At 49.8% G+C, this 23931-nt stretch overlaps 1 protein-coding gene and 1 pseudogene across 1 annotated transcript in view; both read left to right on the top strand.

Annotated features, from left to right (window-relative positions):
* Positions 1–16603, top strand: part of DSCAML1 (Down syndrome cell adhesion molecule like 1) — a 462169-nt gene extending 445566 nt beyond the window's left edge. Inside the window, exons 21-33 of the mRNA XM_006890820.1 lie at positions 3305–3458; positions 5563–5680; positions 6031–6194; positions 6506–6604; positions 7964–8152; positions 8527–8814; positions 9436–9591; positions 11511–11541; positions 11707–11825; positions 12391–12543; positions 13127–13321; positions 13821–14132; positions 15574–16603. Coding sequence (XP_006890882.1) covers positions 3305–3458; positions 5563–5680; positions 6031–6194; positions 6506–6604; positions 7964–8152; positions 8527–8814; positions 9436–9591; positions 11511–11541; positions 11707–11825; positions 12391–12543; positions 13127–13321; positions 13821–14132; positions 15574–16049 — 2454 coding nt within the window. The 3' untranslated portion in view covers positions 16050–16603. The remainder of the gene's footprint in view (positions 1–3304; positions 3459–5562; positions 5681–6030; positions 6195–6505; positions 6605–7963; positions 8153–8526; positions 8815–9435; positions 9592–11510; positions 11542–11706; positions 11826–12390; positions 12544–13126; positions 13322–13820; positions 14133–15573) is intronic.
* Positions 16604–22580: 5977 nt separating this feature from the next.
* LOC102853617 lies at positions 22581–23618 on the top strand (annotated as a pseudogene).
* Positions 23619–23931: the final 313 nt, after the last annotated feature.

Raw genomic sequence — 23931 nt, 5'->3', positions numbered from 1 at the left:
TATATAAAGTTATATATTTTACATGATATATAACAGAAGAAATTAAAAAGTAGGTGTACTCTCACTCCCTAAATATAAACACTTGTGATCTTGTGATGTGTTGGCATATAGCTGTCCAGTTCTCTCTGTCTCTCTCTGTCTCTCTTTGTCTCTCTCTGTCTGTCTGTCTGTCTGTCTGTCTCTCTCCCCCCCACACAAAGCCCTGCTGTTAGGACTTTTTAAAACACAATTAAAATAAAATTTTATATAATGTTATGCAATATCCTTTTTTCATATGATATATGTAGGTGCTTTCCTCTACCATCAAATATCCTTTTAAAGCATGATCATTTAAAAAAAATGTACATATATAATCTTTCCAACAGCCCCCAGTTATCCTATATTTAAAGTTATATTTCAGAGTTTTCCATCATAAAAGATGTTTCAGTGCAATACTTCACAAAAGTATGTGCATATTTTATTATTTCCTTTGAATGTATTTCCAGAGGAGTTCCTGACTAACAAAGAGTATGACTATTCCTAAGATTCTATAGACACATTTACAAATTACCCTGAAGAACTGACTTATGTTTCCCCAGAATTGTGAGTCTACACCATTTTCCTGAATCTATGATAAACCCAAATTTTGGATGTGTTGTTTTGGCTTTCCAATTTTTCCATTTGAATTTTATAGTACCTTGTTTTAAGTTAGGTTGATCTTTTTAAAGAAATAAATTTTACTTTATTAATTTTCATGAACCTTTACAGAGATTTTGGATTTTCACTCATTCATTGTAGCACTTTTTTCTTTACCTCCCTCCCCCCAGTTCACTCCTCTCTTTGAAAAGCAAAAGATAAACTTCTTCGTTGGTATACAATCCCCCTCGACCCCAACCCCCCAGCCTCAATGCACTCTGCTATGCAACCTTAATTCTGGATTCCTGTGATAATCATAATATGCTATCATATATCACTTTTCAACTGTTCTCTCCCTCATCTGTTTCAATTCAGTATACATAATCTATCCAGTTTTTCTCCATCTTAATCCACCCTGATTAAGTCACTTTCTACAACAGTGGCACCATGCAGTATTTGTCCTTTTGTGACTGAGATATTTTACTCAGCCTAATGTCCTCTCCAGGGTCACCCATTTTGAATAATATTGCATGAGTTCCTTGTTTTTCAATGCAGCATAGTATTCCATTGTGTGAATATACCACAACTTCTCTAGGTTGATCATTTTTACATGGTTATTGGCCACATTCTTTCTCCAACCATTTTTCTATTTTATTTTGTTTTCTTATTTATTTACATGTGCCCTTTATATATTAAAGAAAGCAGTCATTTTTCTATGTTCTAAATTTCAAATGCTTCTTGCTAGTTCATCTCTTAACTTTTGATTCTGTCTTGATGTACAATATCTTATCTTTTTATATCATTCAATATCACCTATGATTTTTGCCCTTATTTCTATTATGAAAAATATACCTTTTGGCATATAGTTTCTTCTTCCTTTTTTACCTTTGATCCTCTGGAACTTTGAACATATGGCTATGCTTTTGAAAGAGATTTCAGGAGAACCATGCAGAGTCCAGTGTAGAAGGAAGGCATATAGGAGCTGGGTAAGATTTTAGTACCTTCCAGGAGGAGCCATGTCTTCCCTGACCTGTGTACAAATGTACACCCAGACATTTACTGGAACACAAGCAAAGATACACAACTTTCCTCTCCAGCCATACAGATGTACACACATAGACAAATATAGCCTACCCACGTCTGCAAATACATCCAAATGTTCGGATTACTAAGGCCTCACTTGTTCTTTCCATCCATTTTCTTATTTTAATTTCCTTCTCCAGCCAGGCAGAGTTGTTTGCTTTCCTAGCTTGCAGGGGAGGAAAGTGAGACCCCAGGAACCGCAGGAGAGACTATATGCTGTATAGTTAGTAAGAAGGACAGGCACGTGCTGCCGCCTACTACCTCAGTGCAGATACAACCTGCAAGCCATTCCCCAGAGTGGGGCTGCATGAAGGCTCCCGGGACTCAGAGGGGCCCTGCTCAAGCCCCAGGAGGATCTGGTTCTAATCCAGACCCTGACGAGAGCAGCAGGAAGAGGAATCGCCAATATTCTGTGTGCATTGTAGGATGTCTGAATCCAGGAATCCCTGCTGACAGTCTGAGACCAGAAAGGATGCTTACCCCAGTTATGAGTCACCAGGCCCTCAGCCCTTCCATGAGGCAGGGGGAGTACCCCTCTGCGATTCCCTATCTGGCTGAGGTCTGTCCCACAGTACATGTAGATGTGCATCTGTGCATCTAGGTGTGTGTGTTTCATGTGTGCGTGTGCACGTGAACAGGCAGGATCTCCAACTGCAGAGATAACTAATTATCCGCTCCCTCTGGCCTTGGGGGACCCTCGTCTGTTCTAGGCGTTGCTTCCCCTCTCTGGATTTCTGCCTTGATTTCAAAGAGGCCCCGGTGCTGTCCTTCTTTCCCTTCCCCGCGGCTGGCCAAAAACACAAAATAGAATGAAAGTCCGCCCCATCCCGCCTGTGCCAGGGAAGAGGCTGACAGGAGGTCTGCAAACTAGCGCTTATCAAAAGCTCCTTCTCAAATTCATTTCAATATCTGAGCCTCTGGTTTCCAAGGCAACATAATCTTTTCATCAAAGCAACTGGTAAAACCACTGGGATCCTATATTGTTTTGTTGGCAACTTGTCACAACTGTCATTTGTCTAAAAAAAATTATTGATTTACAAATATCGCCTACAAATATATATATATATGGTGATCTATACCACTAAGGCTAATAAAAGGGCTGCCCAGTGCAGCTTCCAGAGTTCCCCTCTTCCGTGCCTTCCTCCTCGATGTGTCTGCCTCATGCAGAATAAGGGGTGGTAATTAGGCCAGAGCAAGGTGACTCTGAGCAGGAGGGGGCTGGGGGCACCTGGCTGTAACCCCAACAAGGCAAAGGCAGTCATTCTGCATCTCTCCAAAGACTCTTTTCCTCACAGTTTTCCTGAGACCCTCCCTCCATTCTCCCTTCTCCACCACTCATCCCTCAACTAAAACCCCAAGTCCTCACCTTGGAACTGGGATCAGTCAACAGGTAAACTGAGACTGACCTTGCAACACCCCAGAGCAGGCCCTTATCCTCCCAGGGGTGTCCCCCATGCCAAGTCTGTCCACTGGTGGCGATGAGCAAGTCAAACAGGACCCTGCCTCCCACCCACCATGGCCCCCACCACCCCAGACTCTGGGCCCAGGGTGAAAGCTCATGGGTTCTGGTTCTGCTTCTAAGCACTCCTTCACCTCTGCCCCACAGGCTCCCAGTGAGTATGAGACAAGTCCTGAGCAGCTCTTCTACCGGATCGCCCACCTCAACCGTGGGCAGCAGTACATGCTGTGGGTGGCCGCCGTCACCTCCGCAGGCCGGGGCAATAGCAGCGAGAAGGTCACCATCGAGCCTGCAGGCAAGGGTGAGGAGCCTGGAGCTGGGAAGAGGGCAGGGGGCTGGGGGCAGGAGTCTGCTGCCAGAAGCCTGCGGGCTCCCTTCCAGAAGTCTATTTCTCCCCAAAGAGGAGGCCCTCTCCCCCTCTCCTCCATACCCTGTCTGAGACCTGATGCAAGGCACTAGCTGCTCTCCTCCCTCCACATCTGCAAGACTGAGCCTCTGCTGCCCCCTGACTCCAGGAGTGCCTCACAACAGGCTCCAGGCAACCCTGTCCCCAGAGCTGGTGGGCATGGTGTGGCACAGTCCCCCCACTTCAAACTCTGCTCCCAGTTGAAGGAATGGGTGTCACCTCACACCCAGCCCAAGGCAGAGCCTCTGGACCATCACTGAACCCCTCAGGAGGGGGCCCACGAAGGGAAGCCTGCTTCACAGAGCAGCTGAAATTCAGAAACCAGCTGCTCATTGCAAAGCTTGAACATCTGGGACAGGAAATACTCCCCTGGTTAATGACTTGTTCTGTCCACAGACTTCAAGTGCATGCTGGACGCCAGGCTCTGGGCCAGACGCTGACCCAAAGTGACACATATGGGGCTTGCACTTGAGTTGTGTCCCACTGAGCCCCTAACCTGGATCAGTGTGTTCTGGGGGGCATGTGCACCTCCACTTCTCAGACCAGACCTGAGACCTCAGATCACAAGGCAGCAACTCTGAGGCCATTTCTGGGGTAGCCCCTGGTCACCACCTGGGTGGCAGGGAATTAGCCACAACAAGCCTGTGATATGAATGCTGACAGTGGCCTTTTTGGGCCCTGTCTCCCCTTCAGTGCTACTTATTCAACAGTCTCTCCAGTCTTGGGTCCCAGTCAGCTTCCTTAGACACAGGAGACTTTGCCACTGGATCTATAACGTGGTATTCAGAAAAAGGCTTGCAGAGGGTCAGAGGCCTCACCTGCCACCCAGTAGGTTTTATCACCCCATTTTACAGTTGAGCAGCCAGAGGCCAGAGAGGCCGGGCCTGCCAAGATGGCCTGGGTCTTCAGATTCTTTCCACACACTCTCACCTCTTAGCTCCTTCATCCTTCTTCACATGGACTCTGCCAGCTCCTTCTCCTGATGCCTCCTCCTCACAGGAGGGAAGGGGCCTGAGGCTACTCTGGGCTCAGCATGAAGCAGTCTTCTCTCTCCTGCCCTGCCTCAGGTCGGCCTCATCCCTATAAAGACACCATCCCTCATCTTGTTCCAGCTGGAATCATGGAAGTCATCTCAATCCCCTTCCTTCCCTCCAGAGCCACTCAGATGCCAAGTCCGACCACATCCCTCCCCCTGAACATCATAATTTCCTCCTCATCACCGTCCACCATCACCACAGCTGCCATCTTGTTACTATGTCCTCCAGCATCACCTCCACCAAACTGCCCTCTGCAGGCAGCCAGTGAGCTCTCACAATGTGCTTGATCACAGAAACTCACTTAGAACTCGCCAGTGGCTCCTTGTGACCTCATGAGGAAGAGCAGTCTCCTCGTTATAGAACCCTCCTCCACAGTTCTACTCCTGACCCCCTCTCCTGCCCTTCCCCTCACTCACCAAGACCCTTGGTTGCCTCTAAGCACTTCCAGACCCTCACACCTGTCAGGTTGTCTCAGGCATCCATGCCTTTACTCAGTTTCCTCTTGCTGACATACCTCTCATTCTTGGTTTAGTGTTGTCCTTCCAACTTCAAGATTCAAATCAAAGCTTCCAATTCCAGAAACCTTCCCTGGCCATCAATTCCACCACCTGCTCTCCAAGCCGAATTACCACTCCCTCGTTTGCATTCCCACGGTTACATGTACCTACCCTAACCAAGGAAGTTTCCACTCCATGATTATTTTATTAAAGCATCTGTCTCTCTTTTGGACAACTTGAGGACAGAATATATTTTATTCCTCTTTGAATCTCTAGAGCCTCGTGTGCTATCTGGTCCATGGGGAGCTAATTGATGTATGTTGTAGAATAAGTGATTCCCAGTTAAAATTCCTTGGAGGCAACCTCCCACCCTAAGGCCAAGGTGAATCCAGAGAGCCGGAGGAAGGCAGTGTGGACAGTGTGGAGGAGAAGGGCGAGGTGGTCCTCATCTTCTCTTCTCTGCAGCCCCAGCGAAGATCATCTCATTCGGAGGCACTGTGACAACACCCTGGATGAAAGACGTACGGCTGCCCTGTAATTCAGTGGGAGATCCAGCCCCTGCTGTAAAGTGGACCAAGGACAGGTGGGTCGTGGCACCTCATCCAGTGGCCCTGGATCCCCACCTGGGGAGCCATGAAGAAAAATCTGGGGTATCCCTCCCTCACAGCTGCCTCATGGGTACCCAAGATCGGTCAGTGCTCTACAGTGTAAAAGCTACAGCTTTCTTGAGCAGACCTGGCCTCCTGAGATGCCCTTTGTTGGAGAGTCGAGGACTTTCCTTATCTGGGTGATTAAGGAAACCACAGTCACCTGATAACGCCCAGAAAGTATCTAGTAAAAAGAACCCAGGAATCTAACAAGCTCTACTCTCAGTGACCTGGAGACAGGGCCTATGGCGGGGGGATGCCTGTTCTAACATGCTCCCTCCCACAGTGAGGACTCAGCCATCCCCGTGTCCATGGATGGCCACCGCCTCATCCACACCAATGGCACACTCCTGCTACGTGCTGTGAAGGCCGAGGACTCAGGCTATTACACCTGCACGGCCACCAACACTGGTGGCTTTGACACCATCATCGTCAACCTCCTGGTGCAAGGTGAGGCTCCAGAAGGCAAGTGAGGCTCAGTGGAGACAAGGACAGAAAAGCACCAGGGATTTTCATGAGAGGAAAAGGGTCCTTGAATGGAAGAATGAGATAAAACCAAAGGAGAGAGAGAGCTTAGTAGGATCGAGGGTGCCCATGAAAGGGAGGCGGAATGAACAAGAGGGAGGATAAGCCAGTACCTAGTTTTTAGATTCTCATCCTGAAGCCTTCCATGCCCCACAATTTTTAGGCAATCAATACGGGAGGATGTGGGCAGGCTGAGTTGCCCTCTGTTATGAGAGCTGGTCACTTTCTCTTCACAGTTCCCCCAGACCAGCCCCGCCTCACTGTCTCCAAAACCTCAGCTTCTTCCATCACCCTGACCTGGATTCCAGGTGACAACGGGGGCAGCTCTATCAGAGGTGAGAAGGGGTCCAGATGAGGGGGGAAGACAGGGGGTAGAATTCTGGGCCCAAGGGAAGGGGACGGTTTCCCCCACTCCCACCACCTGCCCCCACAGCACCCACAAAATTATTTGGTGGCAGGTTTAAATCACAAATAACTTCTCAAGGGCCATGGAAAGTACGCTGCCTGTAGAGACTGGCCTTTAGAACCCTACTAGCCCCTGGCCACTAGTTTGCAGTATAAACTTGAATGAGTTTGTGCTCACTGCTGGACCTCAGTTTCCAAATCCTTTAAAATGTAGACAAGTCTGTCGTACCTGAGTTTCACAACCATGCATATATACCTCAACCTTTCAGGACCTCAGATTCTGTAGATCTGGGCCCAGACGGACCTAACTAGCTCCCAGATGGTGCCGATGCTGCTGGTCAAAGGAGCCCACTTGTAGAATTTAAGATCTAAGGGTGATGATCCCTTATCAGCCCAACCCCACAATTCAAGGGGTTTTGTTTGGTTATTTTTTTTAATTGAGATTTTAACAAAAATTTAGAGAAAACTTGAATTTCCATTCATTCACTGTTGCACATTTTTCCTCCCCACCCCTCCTCAGTTCACTTTTCACTCTTAAAAAATTATTTTACTGTTGCACAATTTCCTCCCTCTCCCTGCATCTCCAGTCCACTTTGCTATGCACCTCTCATTCTGGGCTGTTGTCATGCAAATAATACCTAATCATATATACCTTTTAAACGGTTCTTTCCTTCATCTGCTTCAATGCAATGTATATTATTTATTGCCTCTTGTCTTAGTTTCCCCTTCAACCCCCATGCCCTTTGATTCAGCAATTCCATTGCTGGAGAAACACCCTTAAAGAAACCTGAACTGCCAACCCAAATAGATATATACACACACCTATGTTAATTGCTGCATTGTTCACAATAGCAAATAGACGGAAACAACGCAAGTGCCCATCAACAAATGAATGGATAGAGAAACTGTGGCATATTCAGACAATGGAATATTATGCAGCACTGAAAAGCAAGGAACTCATAAAATATTGAACAAAATGGGTGACCCTGGAGGACAGTCTGCTGAGTGAAATATCTCAGTTACAAACGGACAAATACTGCATAATTCTGGTTTTCTTTTCTTCTTTCCACCTTGGGTTCTAAAACCCCATGTAAGAGAGAAAGCGTGAACACAGTATAACTCACCTACGCTGTCTGGACCCATTTTCTGTCTAATGTGCATGTGGCCCCAGAATGACCAGAGACCCCACTCTGACCCTTGCCTTGCCTGGACCCTGGCTGCCATGATGCCCATTGAGGCTGCTGCCACCTCTGTCATGCTGCCATCTAACCGAGCCTGACCTCCACCAGGTTTCGTGCTGCAGTACTCAGTGGACAACAGTGAGGAGTGGAAAGACGTGTTCATCAGCTCCAGCGAGCGCTCCTTCAAGCTGGACAGCCTCAAGTGTGGCACGTGGTACAAGGTGAAGCTGGCAGCCAAGAACAGCGTGGGCTCTGGGCGCATCAGCGAGATCATCGAGGCCAAGACTCACGGGCGAGGTGAAGCCCGGGCATAGGGTGGTCACCCCAGGAGGAGAGGGAGGGGATGACGGAGCCCAGAATCAGGTAAGGGAGGTGGCAGGGGCAAGGAAGGAAGGGACCAGGGAACCGGTGAGATGCAGTTAGGAGACCGCTTCCATCCCATTACTGTTGAGTCTCAATGAACCCATAGGAAACCCTGGTGGCCCTTCCCTGCCCGAGATGCATTCTGCTTCCCCAGGTCTGTCCTCTGCTGGGACCTTCTCCCTCTGTTCCATGGGGCATCAGCTACCTGAGCTGGCCTATGATCTCCAGTTCCAGCTGTCCCAGGAATCCTTCCCCTCCCAGGTGAACCCTCTAGTCTCTCTCACCTCCCTCTCCTTCTCGGCCCTCAGAACCCTCCTTCAGCAAAGACCAGCACCTCTTCACCCACATCAACTCCACGCACGCCAGGCTTAACCTGCAGGGCTGGAACAACGGGGGCTGCCCAATCACCGCCATCATGCTGGAGTACCGGCCCAAGGGTACCTGGGCCTGGCAGGGCCTGCGAGCCAATAGCTCCACTGAGGTCTTCCTCACCGAGCTTCGGGAGGCCACGTGGTACGAGCTGCGCATGCGGGCTTGCAACAGCGCCGGCTGCGGCAACGAGACCGCCCAGTTCGCCACCCTGGACTACGATGGGAGTGAGTCCCGAGGGGAGGGGAGCGGCTGCGCCTCCCTGGAGGCTGGGGCGAGACAGTGCCGGGAAAGGAAAGAAAGCTGGCCAAGGGGCAGGCACAGACACAGATGCTGCTGCTGCTGCTGTTGTTGTTGTGAGCAGCCACAGAATCCACCGCCAGCCCATGTAGAATGATCACTGCCCAGTATGAAGCTTCCTCTTTCATACCTTTGGGCATGTAGCTAGGTGAGACTATTCCTTGGAGGGTCAGTGAAGGAGAAGAGGACCCTCAATGAGATGGACTGGCACGGTGACCTCAGCAATGGGCTCTAGTGTGTCAGGGACGATGAGGATGGCACAGGGCAGGGCAGGGTTCGGGTCAGCTGTTCATAGGGTCGCTAGGAGTTTTACTCCACTCGACGTATCTGACAACAACAGTGCTGCATCATCCCCTTGACCCTTGATCAGATTGTTGTGATCCCTAAACACATAAACACAAACAAATAGGAAAAGGGGCAGGAACGCCGTCAGGGAGAGAGACTGACAGATGAACGAGGAGGCGAAGAGGGCAGGAAATTGGTGGGCTGCGGTGAGTGGGCAGCACGGGGCGCCCGGGGACAGCTGACCCCTCCGTCACCCGTTCCAGGCACTATCCCGCCCATCAAGTCCGCGCAGGGCGAGGGGGACGACGTGAAGAAGCTCTTCACCATCGGCTGCCCGGTCATCCTGGCCACTCTCGGGGTGGCGCTGCTCTTCATCGTGCGCAAGAAGAGGAAGGAGAAGCGGCTGAAGCGGCTGCGAGGTGAGGTGCCGACACTGTCACGCTGGCCGCCCTCAAGCAGCTCACGTCTGAACGAGAGCATGCCCCAGTCTCCTGGTAGAAAAAGCTGCTGCCCCCCACTCCAAAACCTCCCTTGGGGTTCATCCATGTCCCCCGCACCTTGTGCCTGTCCCCACCAGGGCTGACTGGGAGGTACACCAGTAAAGCCATGCTGGTGGTTCAACTACTGAAGTATTTCCATGTTGGTTGTGGAATGTATTGTTTCTTGACACTCTGGAGCTCCATTCTCTCACCTGGGATCCTAAAACTTTCCTAGGATCGAGCCACTAAGAGTAGACCGACCAGATGGCCTATAGACACCCTAGTATCTGTTCCATGTCAAGGGTTAAGTATTTTGAACATCACGCCTACCTGAAGCCACGGTCTAGTGTGAATGAATCTAATTTACCTCAATTTCCTCAGAGACTGATACAGTGTCTGGCATCATGCAACTGCTTACTAAGTGTTTATTCACTCATTTGGAAAACATTTCTTGAGTGTCTGCTGCATCCTAAATACTTCCAGACATCAGAAATATAGAGATGAATGAAGAACAGGTAATTTTTCCTCTGCTAAGTTCACAATCTAATGTTAGAGGTCAAAACACAATAGAAGCACAGAAGAGGAAATGATAAGTACTATATAGAATGTTCAGTAGTTAGATTGATAAATGAAGAGATAGTTGAAGGTATGGCTGGGTAAATGGTTGAATGAATGGAAAGAAAGATGGTAGGATGGATGGATGGATGGATGGATGGATGGAGTATAGATGGATGGATGGAAGGGTGAATAATTGAGTAAGTGAATGAAAGAATGATTAGATGAATGTTAGGTTGATAGGTAAGTAGATGAGTAGTTTGGTCAATGAATGGATGGTTGAAAGTATGATTGATTAGGATGATTGGATAAAGAGTCAACTGAATGGATGGAAGGATGGTTAGTTGGATGGATGGATGGATGGATGGACGGATGGATGGATGGATGGATGGATGGATGGATGGATAATTTAATGAATGGAAAATGGGTGCTTAGATGAATGGTTGGATTGATGAGAAGGTAGATAGTTGTACGGATGGACAAGTGGGTCGATAAATGGGTAGGTGGATGGATGGAAGAGTGGGCATTTGAATAGATGTTTGCAGCTGTGAAGTTTCATTCTGACATTCATTCCTCATTATTAGGGATTAGATGGCTTAAGCAGGCACTTTGCTTCTCCTCTCAGACAATGTAGGGAACCCCACATTCATCCTTGGACTTACTAAGAACAGATGTCCTATAGAAGGAAGTCAAGCCATCTGGATAACATGAGTTTATTCACCTGAGACTGTCTATTGACTATCTCTAGTTCATCCTCCACTCATTCCTCTTGACAGATAATTGAGGATAGACCTCCACTGATGCCTGTCCTAGCCCCTGCTATGACATCTTGTTCAATTAGCATCAATCCAGGAAGCAGATGGAGCACATGCTATGCCCCCTTTCCTTTGGGAAAGATCTCCCTAATAGATAAAATCTGAGGGAAGAAAAACAGGTTTGAACTGCATCTAACTGGGAGGAGTGAGACCTCATCATGTGTGGGCTACTCTCCTCTGCTTCCTAAGCAGCCAGCCTTGAATCTGCTTTAAGAAATTCTCCCTCAAGAAGCTGCACTGTAATCCCAGAGGCGCACAGTTCGAATCCACCAGGTGCTCTGCTGGAGAAGGAGGGACAATCTCCTCCTGTACCAGTCAGATCCAATTTGATGGCACACACACACACACACACACACACAATATTTTTTAAAATACATTAAAAAAAACACATTCTTCCACCTTGTTCCCCCACACCTCTTTCCATTCTCATCCTCCTCAGACTCCATTGTCACCCAGCCTCTCTCTTTCTCTCTCTCTACTGTTTTGCAGATGCAAAGAGTTTGGCAGAAATGTTGATAAGGTAGGTATCATAAAGCTACTTCCTCCCTTCTCCCTTTACCTTGTAAGGGACACAGGAGCTTCCCGGAATAGGGGACAGCCATTTAAATACCCACCATTTCACAAAGCCCTCCTAGCCAATCAACTCTGGTGGTTGAGCCAACCACTTCTAACCCTCTTCTCACAGCAAGAACAACCGAAGCTTTGATACCCCAGTGAAGGGGCCACCCCAGGGCCCACGGCTACACATTGATATCCCCAGAGTCCAGTTGTTAATTGAGGACAAGGAAGGCATCAAGCAATTGGGTGAGTAAAAGTGACAAAACCTCCCTACCCAGCCCTGGATGTGTTCCCCTTGGCCATAATCAGGGGCAACCACCAGCCTTCATAGCAGAGCCCAGGTTCCAGCAGCAGCCCAGCAACAATTCAATGACATGAGCACTTGCCATTCTCAAAGGCTAAGCTTCCTCCTCTGTCCAAGGAAGAGAATTCCCCTGGCCTTGTGTTGTTGTTATGAGCCGTCAAGTCTACCACAACTCATAGTGACCCTATGCACAATAGCTCTGAATGCTGCTCTATCCTGGGCCAATCTCACTGTCTCTGACACAACTGCCCTCATTATCCCAGTTACTGTGTTAATCCATCTCATCCTGGGTCTCCCTCTCCTGCACTGTCCCTCCACCCTTCCGAGCATGATGTCCTTCTCCAAAGACTGGTCCCCTCTGGTCATATGCCCAAAGTATATGAGATGGAGCTTCAAAATCATTGCCTCCAAAAAATAGTTTGGCTTGCTTGGTCTCAAAGATAAATTTGAGGAGTAAAGTTGGTCTTTAAAGGGAAGGACTTCTACTGACTGTTCATCTTCCCCCAGGAGATGACAAGGCCACCATCCCCGTGACAGATGCTGAGTTCAGTCAAGCTGTGAACCCCCAGAGTTTCTGCACTGGTGTCTCCCTGCACCACCCGGCCCTCATCCAGAGCACAGGACCCCTCATCGATATGTCGGACATTCGGCCAGGCACCAGTATGCCTTCCCAGGGGTGGAATAGGAGGTCTTGGGCACAGCATGGAGAAGATGTGATAGACAAAGAGGAGGGAAAGAACACTAGAATTAGAATCTACAGACTTGATTGCAGACCTGATTTGGTGGCTCTTAGGCTGTTACTTTGGGCCAATCACTCATCTTTCTCTGGGTCTTTACATTCTTCCTTATGAGACTGGGAAGGGTTGGGTGTTGTTGCTCCCCAAGGCCCTGTCTCCTGCAATGGAATCTGAACGCAGGGGTAGAATTCAGCAAGGGCTATGGGGAATGAATGGGCAGTCAAGAGGTGGCAGGAGAGGAGACCACATCCTTCCCAGACTGAAGGGAAAGGTTGGATAAGGAGCGAGAGCAGGACACCACCCACTGCCCAATTATCCTGCCTTTCTCCTCCGGGGCCAGCTCTGTGGTCAGGAAAGACCACATACTCTGCACTGCCAGGGGTGGGGCTGGGGCTTCAGAGGCTGCATCTGCCTCCTCCCTTCCTCCCTGCTGCCCTCTCTGGTAAGTGTCAGCTATTCAAACCCAAAGACCTTCAGACAGAGACCTCTTGCTTCTCTCTGTGTAGACCCAGTGTCCAGAAAGAATGTGAAGTCAGCCCACAGTACCCGGAACCGATACTCAAGCCAGTGGACCCTGACCAAATGCCAGGCCTCCACACCTGCCCGCACCCTCACCTCTGACTGGCGCACTGTGGGCTCCCAGCATGGTGTCACTGTCACTGAGAGTGACAGCTACAGTGCCAGTCTCTCTCAAGACACAGGTGAGCCCAGGGCCCTACCTGCACCCTGCTCACCTTCCTCCAGTGCCAGCATCCATGTCCACCTTCTGTTCAGTCCATTTCCTACCCACCAGCTCATGGAGTCCAAGCACAAGGCAGTTTCACTTCAATCTCTGTGTGCCTTTGACAAAAGCAATTGGCTTCTGAGAATTGGTTTTCCAGCTTTGCTTAGTCAATGATCCAAGTTTGATTTCCCCAAAAATGTCAGAGCAAACTGGTACACATGAAGTTTGTTAGAGAAAGGGCTGAGTGTTCCAGGGGATGGTTGTGTATTATCAACAATGAAAGGTGTTCTGCCCTTCATTATCCAAAAAGCCCACTTCTACCATTATTGCCACTTCCTCAGAGGGGCACAGGATCCTTGGAACCCGATGCCCTCCATAACCCCAGGCCCTCTGAGACAAGGTTTTCTGGTGGCTGCTGGGTTAGAGATTGGAGGACTACTGTCTCCCTCTGACCGTCACACCCTCCGTCTCCCCAGACAAAGGACGGAATAGCATGGTGTCCACAGAGAGTGCCTCTTCGACCTATGAGGAGCTGGCCCGGGCCTACGAGCACGCCAAGCTAGAAGAGCAGCTGCAACACGCCAAGTTTGAGATCACTGAATGCTTCATCTCAGACAGCTCCTCTGACCAGATGACCACCGGCACCAACGAGAACGCTGACAGCATGACATCCATGAGCACCCCCTCAGAGCCCGGCATCTGCCGCTTCACCGCCTCCCCGCCCAAGCCCCAGGATGCTGACCGGGGCAAGAATGTGGCTGTGCCCATCCCTCACAGGGCCAACAAGAGTGAGTTCTCAGGGCACCTCCCTTGTGCCCACCTCCTTTTGAGCACCAGCTGGATCTCTGCCAGGCCATCCTGGCTCCTTGGTGGTGTGAGGTAACACCAAGAATAAGCACTGGGGAGCAGGGAGATCAGGCCCACCTCCTGGGTCAGGCTTGGGCAAGTCACTCCACCTCTCTGGCCTTCATTTTCTCACTTGTAAAATGCCAATGATAGTGTACATTTTATACTGTCATGATGGACATTAGAGGTGCTCTGTGTGTCCCTAAATACTTATTAAATAATGGCCATTTCCTTATGTGAGGCTGTGCCAACAGGGACAGAGACCTTATTATGGGTATAGGACCACGGCCCTAGTCTCAGTGCTGTCTGAACTTCAGCAAAACCAACAAACCAGACTCACTGCCATTGAGTCAACCGACTCACAGCTGACCTTCCAGCGGGTTTTCAGAGGCTGTAAATCATACAGGAGGAAATTGCCTAGCTTTCTCCCTTGGAGCCATTGGTGGACTCGAACCACCTGCCTTTGAATTGGCAGCACAGCTCTTTACCCAATAGGCCACCAGAGCTCCCTTGTTTGGGAGCTCTCACTTACTCCTTTGAACTTGGCCCAAAGGAGCGACTCTGGCAGCTCAGCTGACAGCAGCCAGACCTCACAGTGGGCAGGATCTGGTCTGACTGGGAGCCATCTGGCTCCAGGGTCCTGGTCAAAGCTTATGCATTTAGGTGCTGGGGAGAGGGGTACTGACTTGGAATGAGATTCTTGAGGTCACTCTAGAACAATCAGAGAAAAGTGACATCTTTCAGGAAGGCTGTGCCTCTGGAAGCAGTAAGGACTACCATCTGAAGTATTTAAACCGAGGCCAGCTGAGATGCACACAGAAGCATCAATAAGGTTATCAGTTTATTAAGGCCCTGCTATGCATGCCAGTCACTGTGTGAAGGCGTGTGACATGGCTCACCTCATTCCCGCCTCACAATAGACCTGGAGGGAAACAAGATTATCCCACTTCACAGATAGGGGCAGGATTGCACCTCCCCTACAGGAGTTGGGGGCTCCATTCCTACCACCCAGCAGGTGGTGAAGGCTTCTGTGCCGCTTTTGTGCCGAACAGCTTTCAGCAGAGCTGCCGGATTAAGACAGACTAGGAAGAAAGGCCTGGTGATCTAATTCCAAAAACCAGCCATTGAAAACCCTCTCTCTGGCTCCCAAGGTTCTAATCTACACCTACTCAGGAGGATAGGGCAGGACCGGGCAACATTTTGTTTTTATTCATTATGGTCATATATCAGGACTGATTGTACAACAGCTAATATCTTTCCACAGATAGTTTTAAACTAGGGCTTAGGGAGTTCCATGCCTGGAAGACTGAGGAGGTCAGGAGTGGCTGAACATGCTGGTCCCCAGAGGCTTCTGCCTCTAACGGTCTTCTCTTCTGGTTCCAGGTGACTACTGCAACCTGCCCCTATATGCCAAGTCAGAGGCCTTTTTCCGGAAGTCGGATGGACGGGAACCCTGCCCTGTTGTCCCACCCCGAGAGGCCTCCATCCGCAACCTGGCTCGAACCTACCACCCCCAGGCTCGCCACCTGACGCTGGACCCTGCCAGCAAGCCCTTGGGCCTTCCGCACCCTGGGGCTCCCGCTGCGGCTTCCACAGCCACCTTACCTCAGAGGACTCTGGCCATGCCAGCTCCCCCAGCCGGCACGGCACCCCCGGCACCTGGACCCGCCCCTGCCGAGCCCCCCGCTGCCCCCAGCGCTGCCCCTCCGGCCCCCAGCACCGAGCCTCCAAGGGCCGGGGGACCACACACCAAAATGGGGGGTTCCAGGGACTCACTCCTTGAGATGAGCACGTCGGGGGTAGGAAGGTCGCAGAAGCAGGGGGCTGGGGCCTACTCCAAATCCTACACCCTGGTGTAGGGGCACCGAGGGGAGAGCATCCTCCGCCTGGAACTATCCGCACCTCTAGCCCTCACACACCAACTTGGCTGTTTTCTTGCATTATTTATATCAAACTGACAGACAACAAACCAACAACGAAGAGACCCCCAAGTCATGAACGCTTGTACATAGAACTCTTTTGTACAAATGAAACTATTTTCTTCTTCTCCATGAAGCCAGGGCACAAAGAATTTGACAGTACAAGTCAAACCCCCCAATCCACAAAATAAGTGTGGAGATATATATACATATATAGAGAGGTAGGAACACATCAACAAGCTATATATCTATATATCTCTCTCACCTTATTTTGAGAAAGGCACAAGGACTCGGCGATTTTCCCCTCCTGCCCCCTCCTAACCCTCCAATCTAGGTGGTTTTGGCAAACACCAAAATCCCAGCTCAGAGACACTGCATGCGATTTTACTGTTCCAAGAAAACCAGGAGTTGCTTCAATTTGCAGATGCTTATGTGTTAATACCTTTTTCTATGAAAAAAGACCCAGCGCCGTGTGCAATAAAGGTTATGTTTCTATGTGGTGGCTTTTTTCCCATCTGGCAAAGATTAGTGGGGAGGGAGGAGAGATCCCTAAACTAGTCTGTCTCATGGAAAGCTTAGGAAAGTGCTTTGGGAACAGCACTGGAAGCTTTTTTAAAATTGCTTTGAATTAGTCAGGCTACATCCACCGAGCAACTGTCCCTTTCTCAGGTTGGGGCCAGATCAGAAGTAGAACCAGCTCTGTGGCTTTGTAGTTCATTGCCACCAAGTCAAAAGTGACTCATAACTGATCCTCCAGCAGGCTTTCAGAGGCTGTGAAATACACAGGAAGAGAAGCCCCAACTTTCTTCTCCTGGAACCGCCCACCTTTGGGTTGGAAGTGCAACTCCCTATCCTCTAAGCCACCAGAGCACTAACAGTCAGAGTCACAGCTTCCTGCTTTATAAACCTAAGACAATTTGTTGAGGAGGAGATAAGGTCACCTCTAGGGAGTACAGGGGAGCCTGTCCTCTGGGTAGTGACAGGGTAGCCAGAAGAAGAAGCTGCATGAAACCACTAGGGAACAGTCTAGCTAAATATGGAAAAGGGAAAAGAAGGTTTCTGTCAAGTTGTTTCAGCTCCTGACAAACCTTTCAATGTCAGAGCAGACTGTGTGCACAGGGTTTTCAGTGGCTGATTTAACAGAAGTAGACCTCCACACCTTTCCTGTGAGGGGTCTCCGGGTAAGTTTGAACTCTTCTTCGGTTAATAGTGGAGTAAACTTTTGGACTGTTTGTTTGAGCCCCTCAGGGACTCTTAAATTATATGAAGTGCTTATAAAGGATGGGAGTCTCCCTTGGGGATTAGCACAGAGCCTGAAGTCCTGAGTTATTAAAGCAAGGTGAGGGCAGAGAGGTGAAAAGGGCTCACAGAGGTGAGGGAATGGAGCTCAACTAAAGAGAACTAGGTGAGCAGACCCAGGTCTCTCACCTGGTTTCTGAGGAGTTGGCAATAGTATCTCCAGATAGGAAGAAATGTTTAAAAATACATAAGATGTTGGCAAAACTGGAAAAAAACCCACCCCAAGCAATCTGTCTTGAGCAAAGTGAGGAAGGGCATTCCTTAGAGACCAGGATGGTGAGACTTCATCTTGTATATTTCGGGCATGCTGGGAAAGGTGGAGGGTCGTTGAAGGAGGGGAAGACCCTCATGAGATGGTGACTGTAACTATGTGTTTGAGTATAGTGGAGACTGTGAGGGCAGCACAAGATAGGGCAAGATTCAGACATGTTATTCATTGGGTCGCTGTGAGTTGGAGTCGACAGCATCTAACAATAGGAAGACATGTGCCTAGATGGAGGTGTTAGAACGGTGCTTTAAGTGTGCAAGGAGCTAGATCTGATGGGAGGGCCAAGGAGGTATGCAGGTTAGACCTCCAAAACCATGAAGCGCTTCGATACGACAGTGAGCCCCCACCTGCAATGCATGGCCCTGGAGAGCAGCACCTTGGAAGGAGCAGCTTCTTCCATAAACATTCCCTGAGCACCTGACGTGTCCAGGCACACTGTGGTGCCTCCTCACAGGAACAGCTCCATATACAAGGTAAGAGAGGAGAGGAGAGGAGCGAGTAGGACTAAATTGTGGACACTCTTAAGCCCTTGGGGAAAACCCCCACCTCCATGTCGCACCCCTGGGAACCGACTAATGGCATCCATGAGAATGAAGGCCCAGCGATCCACACACCACAACAGTCCTGTTCACTCCATCCTTAGGAGGATGTGTGCGCCACCTGCAGGTCATCGTCCAAACGACAAGCCCAGTGACAAAACCTGGAAAATTCTTCTCGAACTTGACTGACAGCGCCATCCCCACCCCCCAGCACGATGATACAAACATAAATCAGACCTCACCCCTGCTAAAGCCCAACAGCTGGACAAGCCTCCCAAGAGGCCAGAGTAGGCAAAAGAAGAGTCTGCCTCAGGGACGTCAATGCTGTGTGCAAAAGTCGCTGCCTGGTTTAAAGATAATGCACTCAGCTAGCTGAATGAGTGAAGAGGTTCAATTACATTCAGAGGCACCTGGGAAGAGAGACTTGAGGTTTACTTCTGCAAAGCCAGCCTGCTGGGGCACAGTTCTCACCAGGAGTCTGAGTTGGCCTCGGATTTAACCTGCACTGACTTATGTCCTTGTACTGGCTGTGAGACCCTCGCTGCAGCCTTTGGAAGTCGGTAACTTGTATCCCATTTGACAGATGAGAAAGCTGGGTCTCTAGGAAATTGTCTCCCAGAAGGTGGGAGTCCACCAGGAGCAGGTGACCAAAGTGGAGTTAGCAAGGCGACGCCAATGTGGAATCATTAGTGAAAATCTCAAGGTGGTGGTCTAGGAAGTGCTGGGCTGGCTGCAACAGGATGCTTTAATGAGAAGCAGAGGGCAGGGGATTCAGTCCGGCAAGGGTATTATTATGGAAGGCCTGGGACCTGCAGTGGACAGCAGAGAGGCAATCAACAACACACAACTCATTACAACTGACTCAGAATCCACTCATCGTTGACTCTCCTGTGAGGTGGGAGTTTTTTGGTTTTTGGTTTTTTGGTTTTCTCAGAGGCAGCAAACCACATGGGAAGAGATTGCCCATCTTTCTCCCTCGGAAGAGCTCTACTAGATTTGAATCACCTGCCCTCAAGTTAGCGGCACAACTCACTGAATACTAGGCCCCCAGAGATCCCTTGAGAAGGCAAGAGAAAAGTTAAATAGGAGCCGGTTTAACTTGTGTTAAATTGAGGAAGGCTGCTTACTGTACAACATAATATCTGAAAAAGTCAAACAGGTTTATGCAAAATACACAGTTTAAGTCGCTAATAGCTCTGTTCTTCAACTACCCTACAAGCTTGTCTGGTTGGACTGTAACCAGAAGTTAAGTCACAGATCTAACAGATTCTTGCTCCTTCTCACTCCTCAGACAGTTTGCGTATCTGCAGAAGTTGTTCTAAAAGTTGTCTTGGTCTTCTCCAGACTGCCACACTGTCCTCTGTGGCTGTGGTGTTCAGAGTGTGATCCCCAGACCAACTGCATTTCCATCAGGAGCTTGTGAGGATGCAAATTCTTTGACCTCTCCAAGGCATCTTAACCACAGTCTGCATTCTGGCAAGTTCTCCAGGGGTTCGTGTGTGCATTAAAGTTTCAGAATTCTTCCTCCAGAAGGACTTCCGGAGGGTCCACCCCTGCTCTCCAAGGCTGTTCAATGAGTTGTTCCCAAACTTGCCTGCAAAACCAGGCTCACCTCGTTAATACACCTTGGGGTTTTTATTTTATTTGTTTTTTTAATAATGATTTTTTCTTTTAATTATTTTTTTACTTTTTAAAATTGTATTAATTTTAATGAAAGTTTATAGAGACTTAGGGTTTCCAGTCATTCATTGTAATACAACTTGTTTGTTTAAAAGATTTTTGTTTCTCTTTGTTGTGTACCATGTTGGAACTGACCCATAGCTGACCCTTCTGTGGATTTTTCAGAAGCAATTAATTGCACAGGAGGAGAATGCTGGTGGATTCGAACTGGTTGCCTTTGGGATTGTAATGCAGCTCCTTTCCATTAGGCCACCAGAGCTCCAATATACCTTGTTTTTAATAAAAGAACCCAGATCTCTCCAAACCCAACTGAACTAGAACCTGTGTGCAGGGGAGAAACCCAGGCATCTGTATTTTTAACAAGTGAGGTGATTTCAAGCACTTGGTTATTCACCAAATGCCCCCTTCGCATGCCCCAGGCCCTCCACTGTGCAGAAAATCTTTGTGGGCTTGTTGTTTGAGGTATGTGAAAACCGACAGAAGACTAAAGAGGGAAGCCCAGAAGGGATGTCAGCTCTGCCCTGAAAGTGCCTCATGCTGCCACTCCACAGGCAGAGCTGATGCTGGGAAGCAGCAGCCTGGACAGTGGTCACACTTGCTAGACTTCCTTACTTCAAGCTGGCGCCAGGTGACAGTTCTGACCAATGGGGCATTGCAAAAGGGCTACAGGCTAATTCTGAGCCCGGTTTATCACACCTCCTTAGCCACACTCTGTCCACTTTCTCTCCCTTTTTTTTTTCCAGTAAGGAGTACTGCTTAAGGTGAGCTTGGGGGTGGGGGGTTGTCTGTGTGTTGCAGTCGAGCCCACTATTACTCATAGTGACCTGTGACAGTGAACTTGGAAGCTGCTCACTGTAAACAACAGAGCTCTCTGGCTTATCACACGCCCTCGGCCACATTCCATTCCCTCTCATGCTCTGTCTCACTGGTCACAGGGAGCGCAAGGTGTGTGTGTGTGTGTGTGTGTGTGTGTGTGTGTGTGTGTGTGTGTGTGTGGTGGTTTAGGATCCATTAGGACTCATCGTGACCTATGACAGTGAGTTTGGAAGCTACTTAATGAAGCTGACGGAACAATCAAGGTTCCCATACTTCTATCCTCTCCAATGCCAACTAGATTTTGTAGAAACAACAAATAAACTTTTCCTGTATTAAGCCACTGTGGTTTTGGAGTTTATTTTTATGTCATCATCTTAACTTATGCAGGAGATGGAGGGGGAACTTGGCTCCCATGGAAATCCTCTGCCCATAATCCAAGTCATAGTTCTCCCCTCCCTACACATCTAGGGTTCCAAAAGTAAAAGGACTGGGGGTGAGGGAGGACACATCCGCTGAGCTCAGACTCAGGTGTGTCTGTGAGAGGACAGGAAGACCAGGCTCTCCTGCCTCTCAGAGCCCACAGCTCTTCTGAGAAGCAGCAGAAATGTGAGCAGTCAGAAAGGGGAGCCGCTCTGGGGGTGTGCTACCCTGGAAGCATCTAGGTTTGGTTAGTGCTTCGACATCAGAGGATCTCACAACTCCAAGAAGGCCTCAAAGGTCACCTAGTCCAGGCTTCCTCCAAATCTAGGGTCGTGACTACCTGCTGCTGAAAAAGTCATCAATTGCCAAGCCAACCCCTTTCACATAGCTGTGCTCACTGTCTGGTGTGTGTGAAAACTGACAGAGGCCTCGGGAGCTCAGCCTGGAACGTCTCCCTCCTGCTCATCTTGCTCTGTCACCTCTGGTTTCCACACAGAAGGCCTGGTACCTGCACTCTGTGGGCCCACAAAGAATATGTCAGTTTCTGTCCTCCCAACAGAGCAGGTAGCTTTCCAACCTCGGCACTGGGGCATTGGTCTTAACTGATAAGTAAAGTGAGGGCAGGCAACTATTTCATTCCTGTCACATCAAGGACTGTCTAACTTCAAAGGAAGAGGAGAAATGTTAACGAGAAGTCGTGGGAGAAACGGGCAGGAAGTGGAGGAAGATCAGTGAGCCTGGGGCCTCGTGAAATATTAGCAAAGTGCCCAGAAGTAAAAGAAGTTAACAGAGCAGCAACTGCTATCACGGAAGCTACCAAAGGGAGCTCTGGGGGCCTAGTGGTAAGAAGCTGTGCTGTAATCCAGAAGGCACACAGTTCGAATTCACCAGCTGCCTCTCCTCCTGTGCGACTGACTGCCTTTGAAAACCTGCCATGGGGTCAGCTATGAGTTGGTTCCAACTCGACAATACTTAACAACAACAATCATGTGTTAAGAGTCTCTGTATGTTCAGCACTGTGCCAACCACTTGGCATGGATACATGCCTATCTTATAGAGCTACCTCGTGAGAAAGTATAATACTTCTCAACACAAAACCCCTTGTGGTGACATCTCGGAGCCTGGTCAAAGGACCTCATCGCAAACTGAAGACATGCTTGGGTTTTTATAATCCTTTGATGTTGTTGTTGTGATGAGTCATAGGTCCAACTACAACTCATAGTGATCCTCTGAACAATAGCTCTGAACCTTGCTCTATCCTGAGGCACTCACCATCTCTTACACACCTGCCCCGATTGCCACAAACACTGCACAAATTCGTCTCATCCAGTGTCTTCCTCTCCTGTGCTGACCCTTTACCCTACCGAGCATAATGTCCTTCCCCAAGGACTTGTCCCTCCTAGAAACGTGCCCAGACGGCTACCAGCCCGGCCCGGTGGGCCTGTGGACATGGACTCCACGCTGCGCATCTTCAGCAGCTGGAACACCCGAGCCTTCCTGTCTGGAGTCCGGCTCCCACCTCGTGCCGGCCTGAGGCCTGGAGACAGCAGCCCTGGGGTTGCTGAGCTGCCTTGGCAGCATGAAGGCTCTGGGGCGGCATCAGCCTGAGCTCCCTGGTCTTCTCTGCTGTCAACATCCTGAGCTCCTTGGTCTACATCCTGATGTGCGGCTGGGCCTGTCTGCCCTTCTGCCTGGCCTCCTGTCCGGAACCCCACCTCCCCACCAGCTCCAGGCCCACCGTGCGGGGACTTTAGTGGCTATAGTAGTGTGCCAGATGGGAAGTCACCCGTCCAAGAACCGTGCTGTAGCTGCGCCGTGGCATCCAGTTCTGGCCAGATGCTGGGTTCTGGCCCGGATGCCGAGATCGATGGAGCCGAGTACGTGCTGCATGTGCACCAGGCGCCCACGGTGGGCTTTGTTAGGGACGTGGACCAGCGCAGCAGGCTGCCTGTCATCTCACACACAGATGCGCTGCCGCCGCTGCTGCTGCACAATAGCTCACTCTACTTCCAGCCAGCCCGAGACACGCTGTACGTGCCGCAGTGCAGGGCCTGCACATGCGCTGGGCGCTTGGAGGCTACACCTACCACGCGCTACTACAGCTCACTGAGATGGACCCAGGCCTGCAGGTGTACACCTTCATGGAGAGGATCAGCGCGAACTGCGACCAGGTCTTCCAGGACGAGATGGGCAAGAATCGGAGACAGCATCCTTCCTCAGCACCGGCTGGTTCACCATGATCTTCGCCCTGGAGCTGTGTGAGGAGATTGTGGTCTATGGGATGGTGAGTGGCAGCGGCTGCAGAGAGGCGCGTCACCCCTTCAGTGCCTTACCACGACTTGGAGAAGGGCCGGCTGGATGAGTGTCAGATAGACCCGGCGCACAAGCAGGCGACCCGCAGCACACCGCTTCATCACCAAGGCAGACTTCTAGCACTGGGCCAAGAGGCTCGTAGTATTCGCCCAAGAGTCCTGGTGGACCCAGTAGCCAACTGCAGTGCCTTGGTCAGGCCTCCCTCCCTCCAAGACTACCACACTCCACCAGAAACATTTAATTTATGGGTCCTACCTTCTGCCATATGCTGGATAGAGGGTCCCCTCCTCCTCCATTCTGGGGACACTTGTAGTCATCGTCAGCTTCACGACTTGAGGAGGAATCACAGGGGGTAGGTTGTGGTGACCTGCATATCCCCCCCTTTTCACACAAGGGTCATCTGAAGCCCCATGGTTCCTGCCCAGGCTGGTGGACATCTGAGATTATGGCTGTAATTTGTGGGGTTTTTTTAATCGGGTTTAAAAAA

This window comes from Elephantulus edwardii, unplaced genomic scaffold, assembly GCF_000299155.1.
Source record: "Elephantulus edwardii isolate Elephantulus edwardi_28Jun2011 unplaced genomic scaffold, EleEdw1.0 scaffold00093, whole genome shotgun sequence".
NCBI lineage: Eukaryota > Metazoa > Chordata > Mammalia > Macroscelidea > Macroscelididae > Elephantulus > Elephantulus edwardii.
The sequence above is the reverse complement of the archived record's forward strand: the minus strand, read 5'-3'. Positions and strand labels throughout refer to the sequence as shown.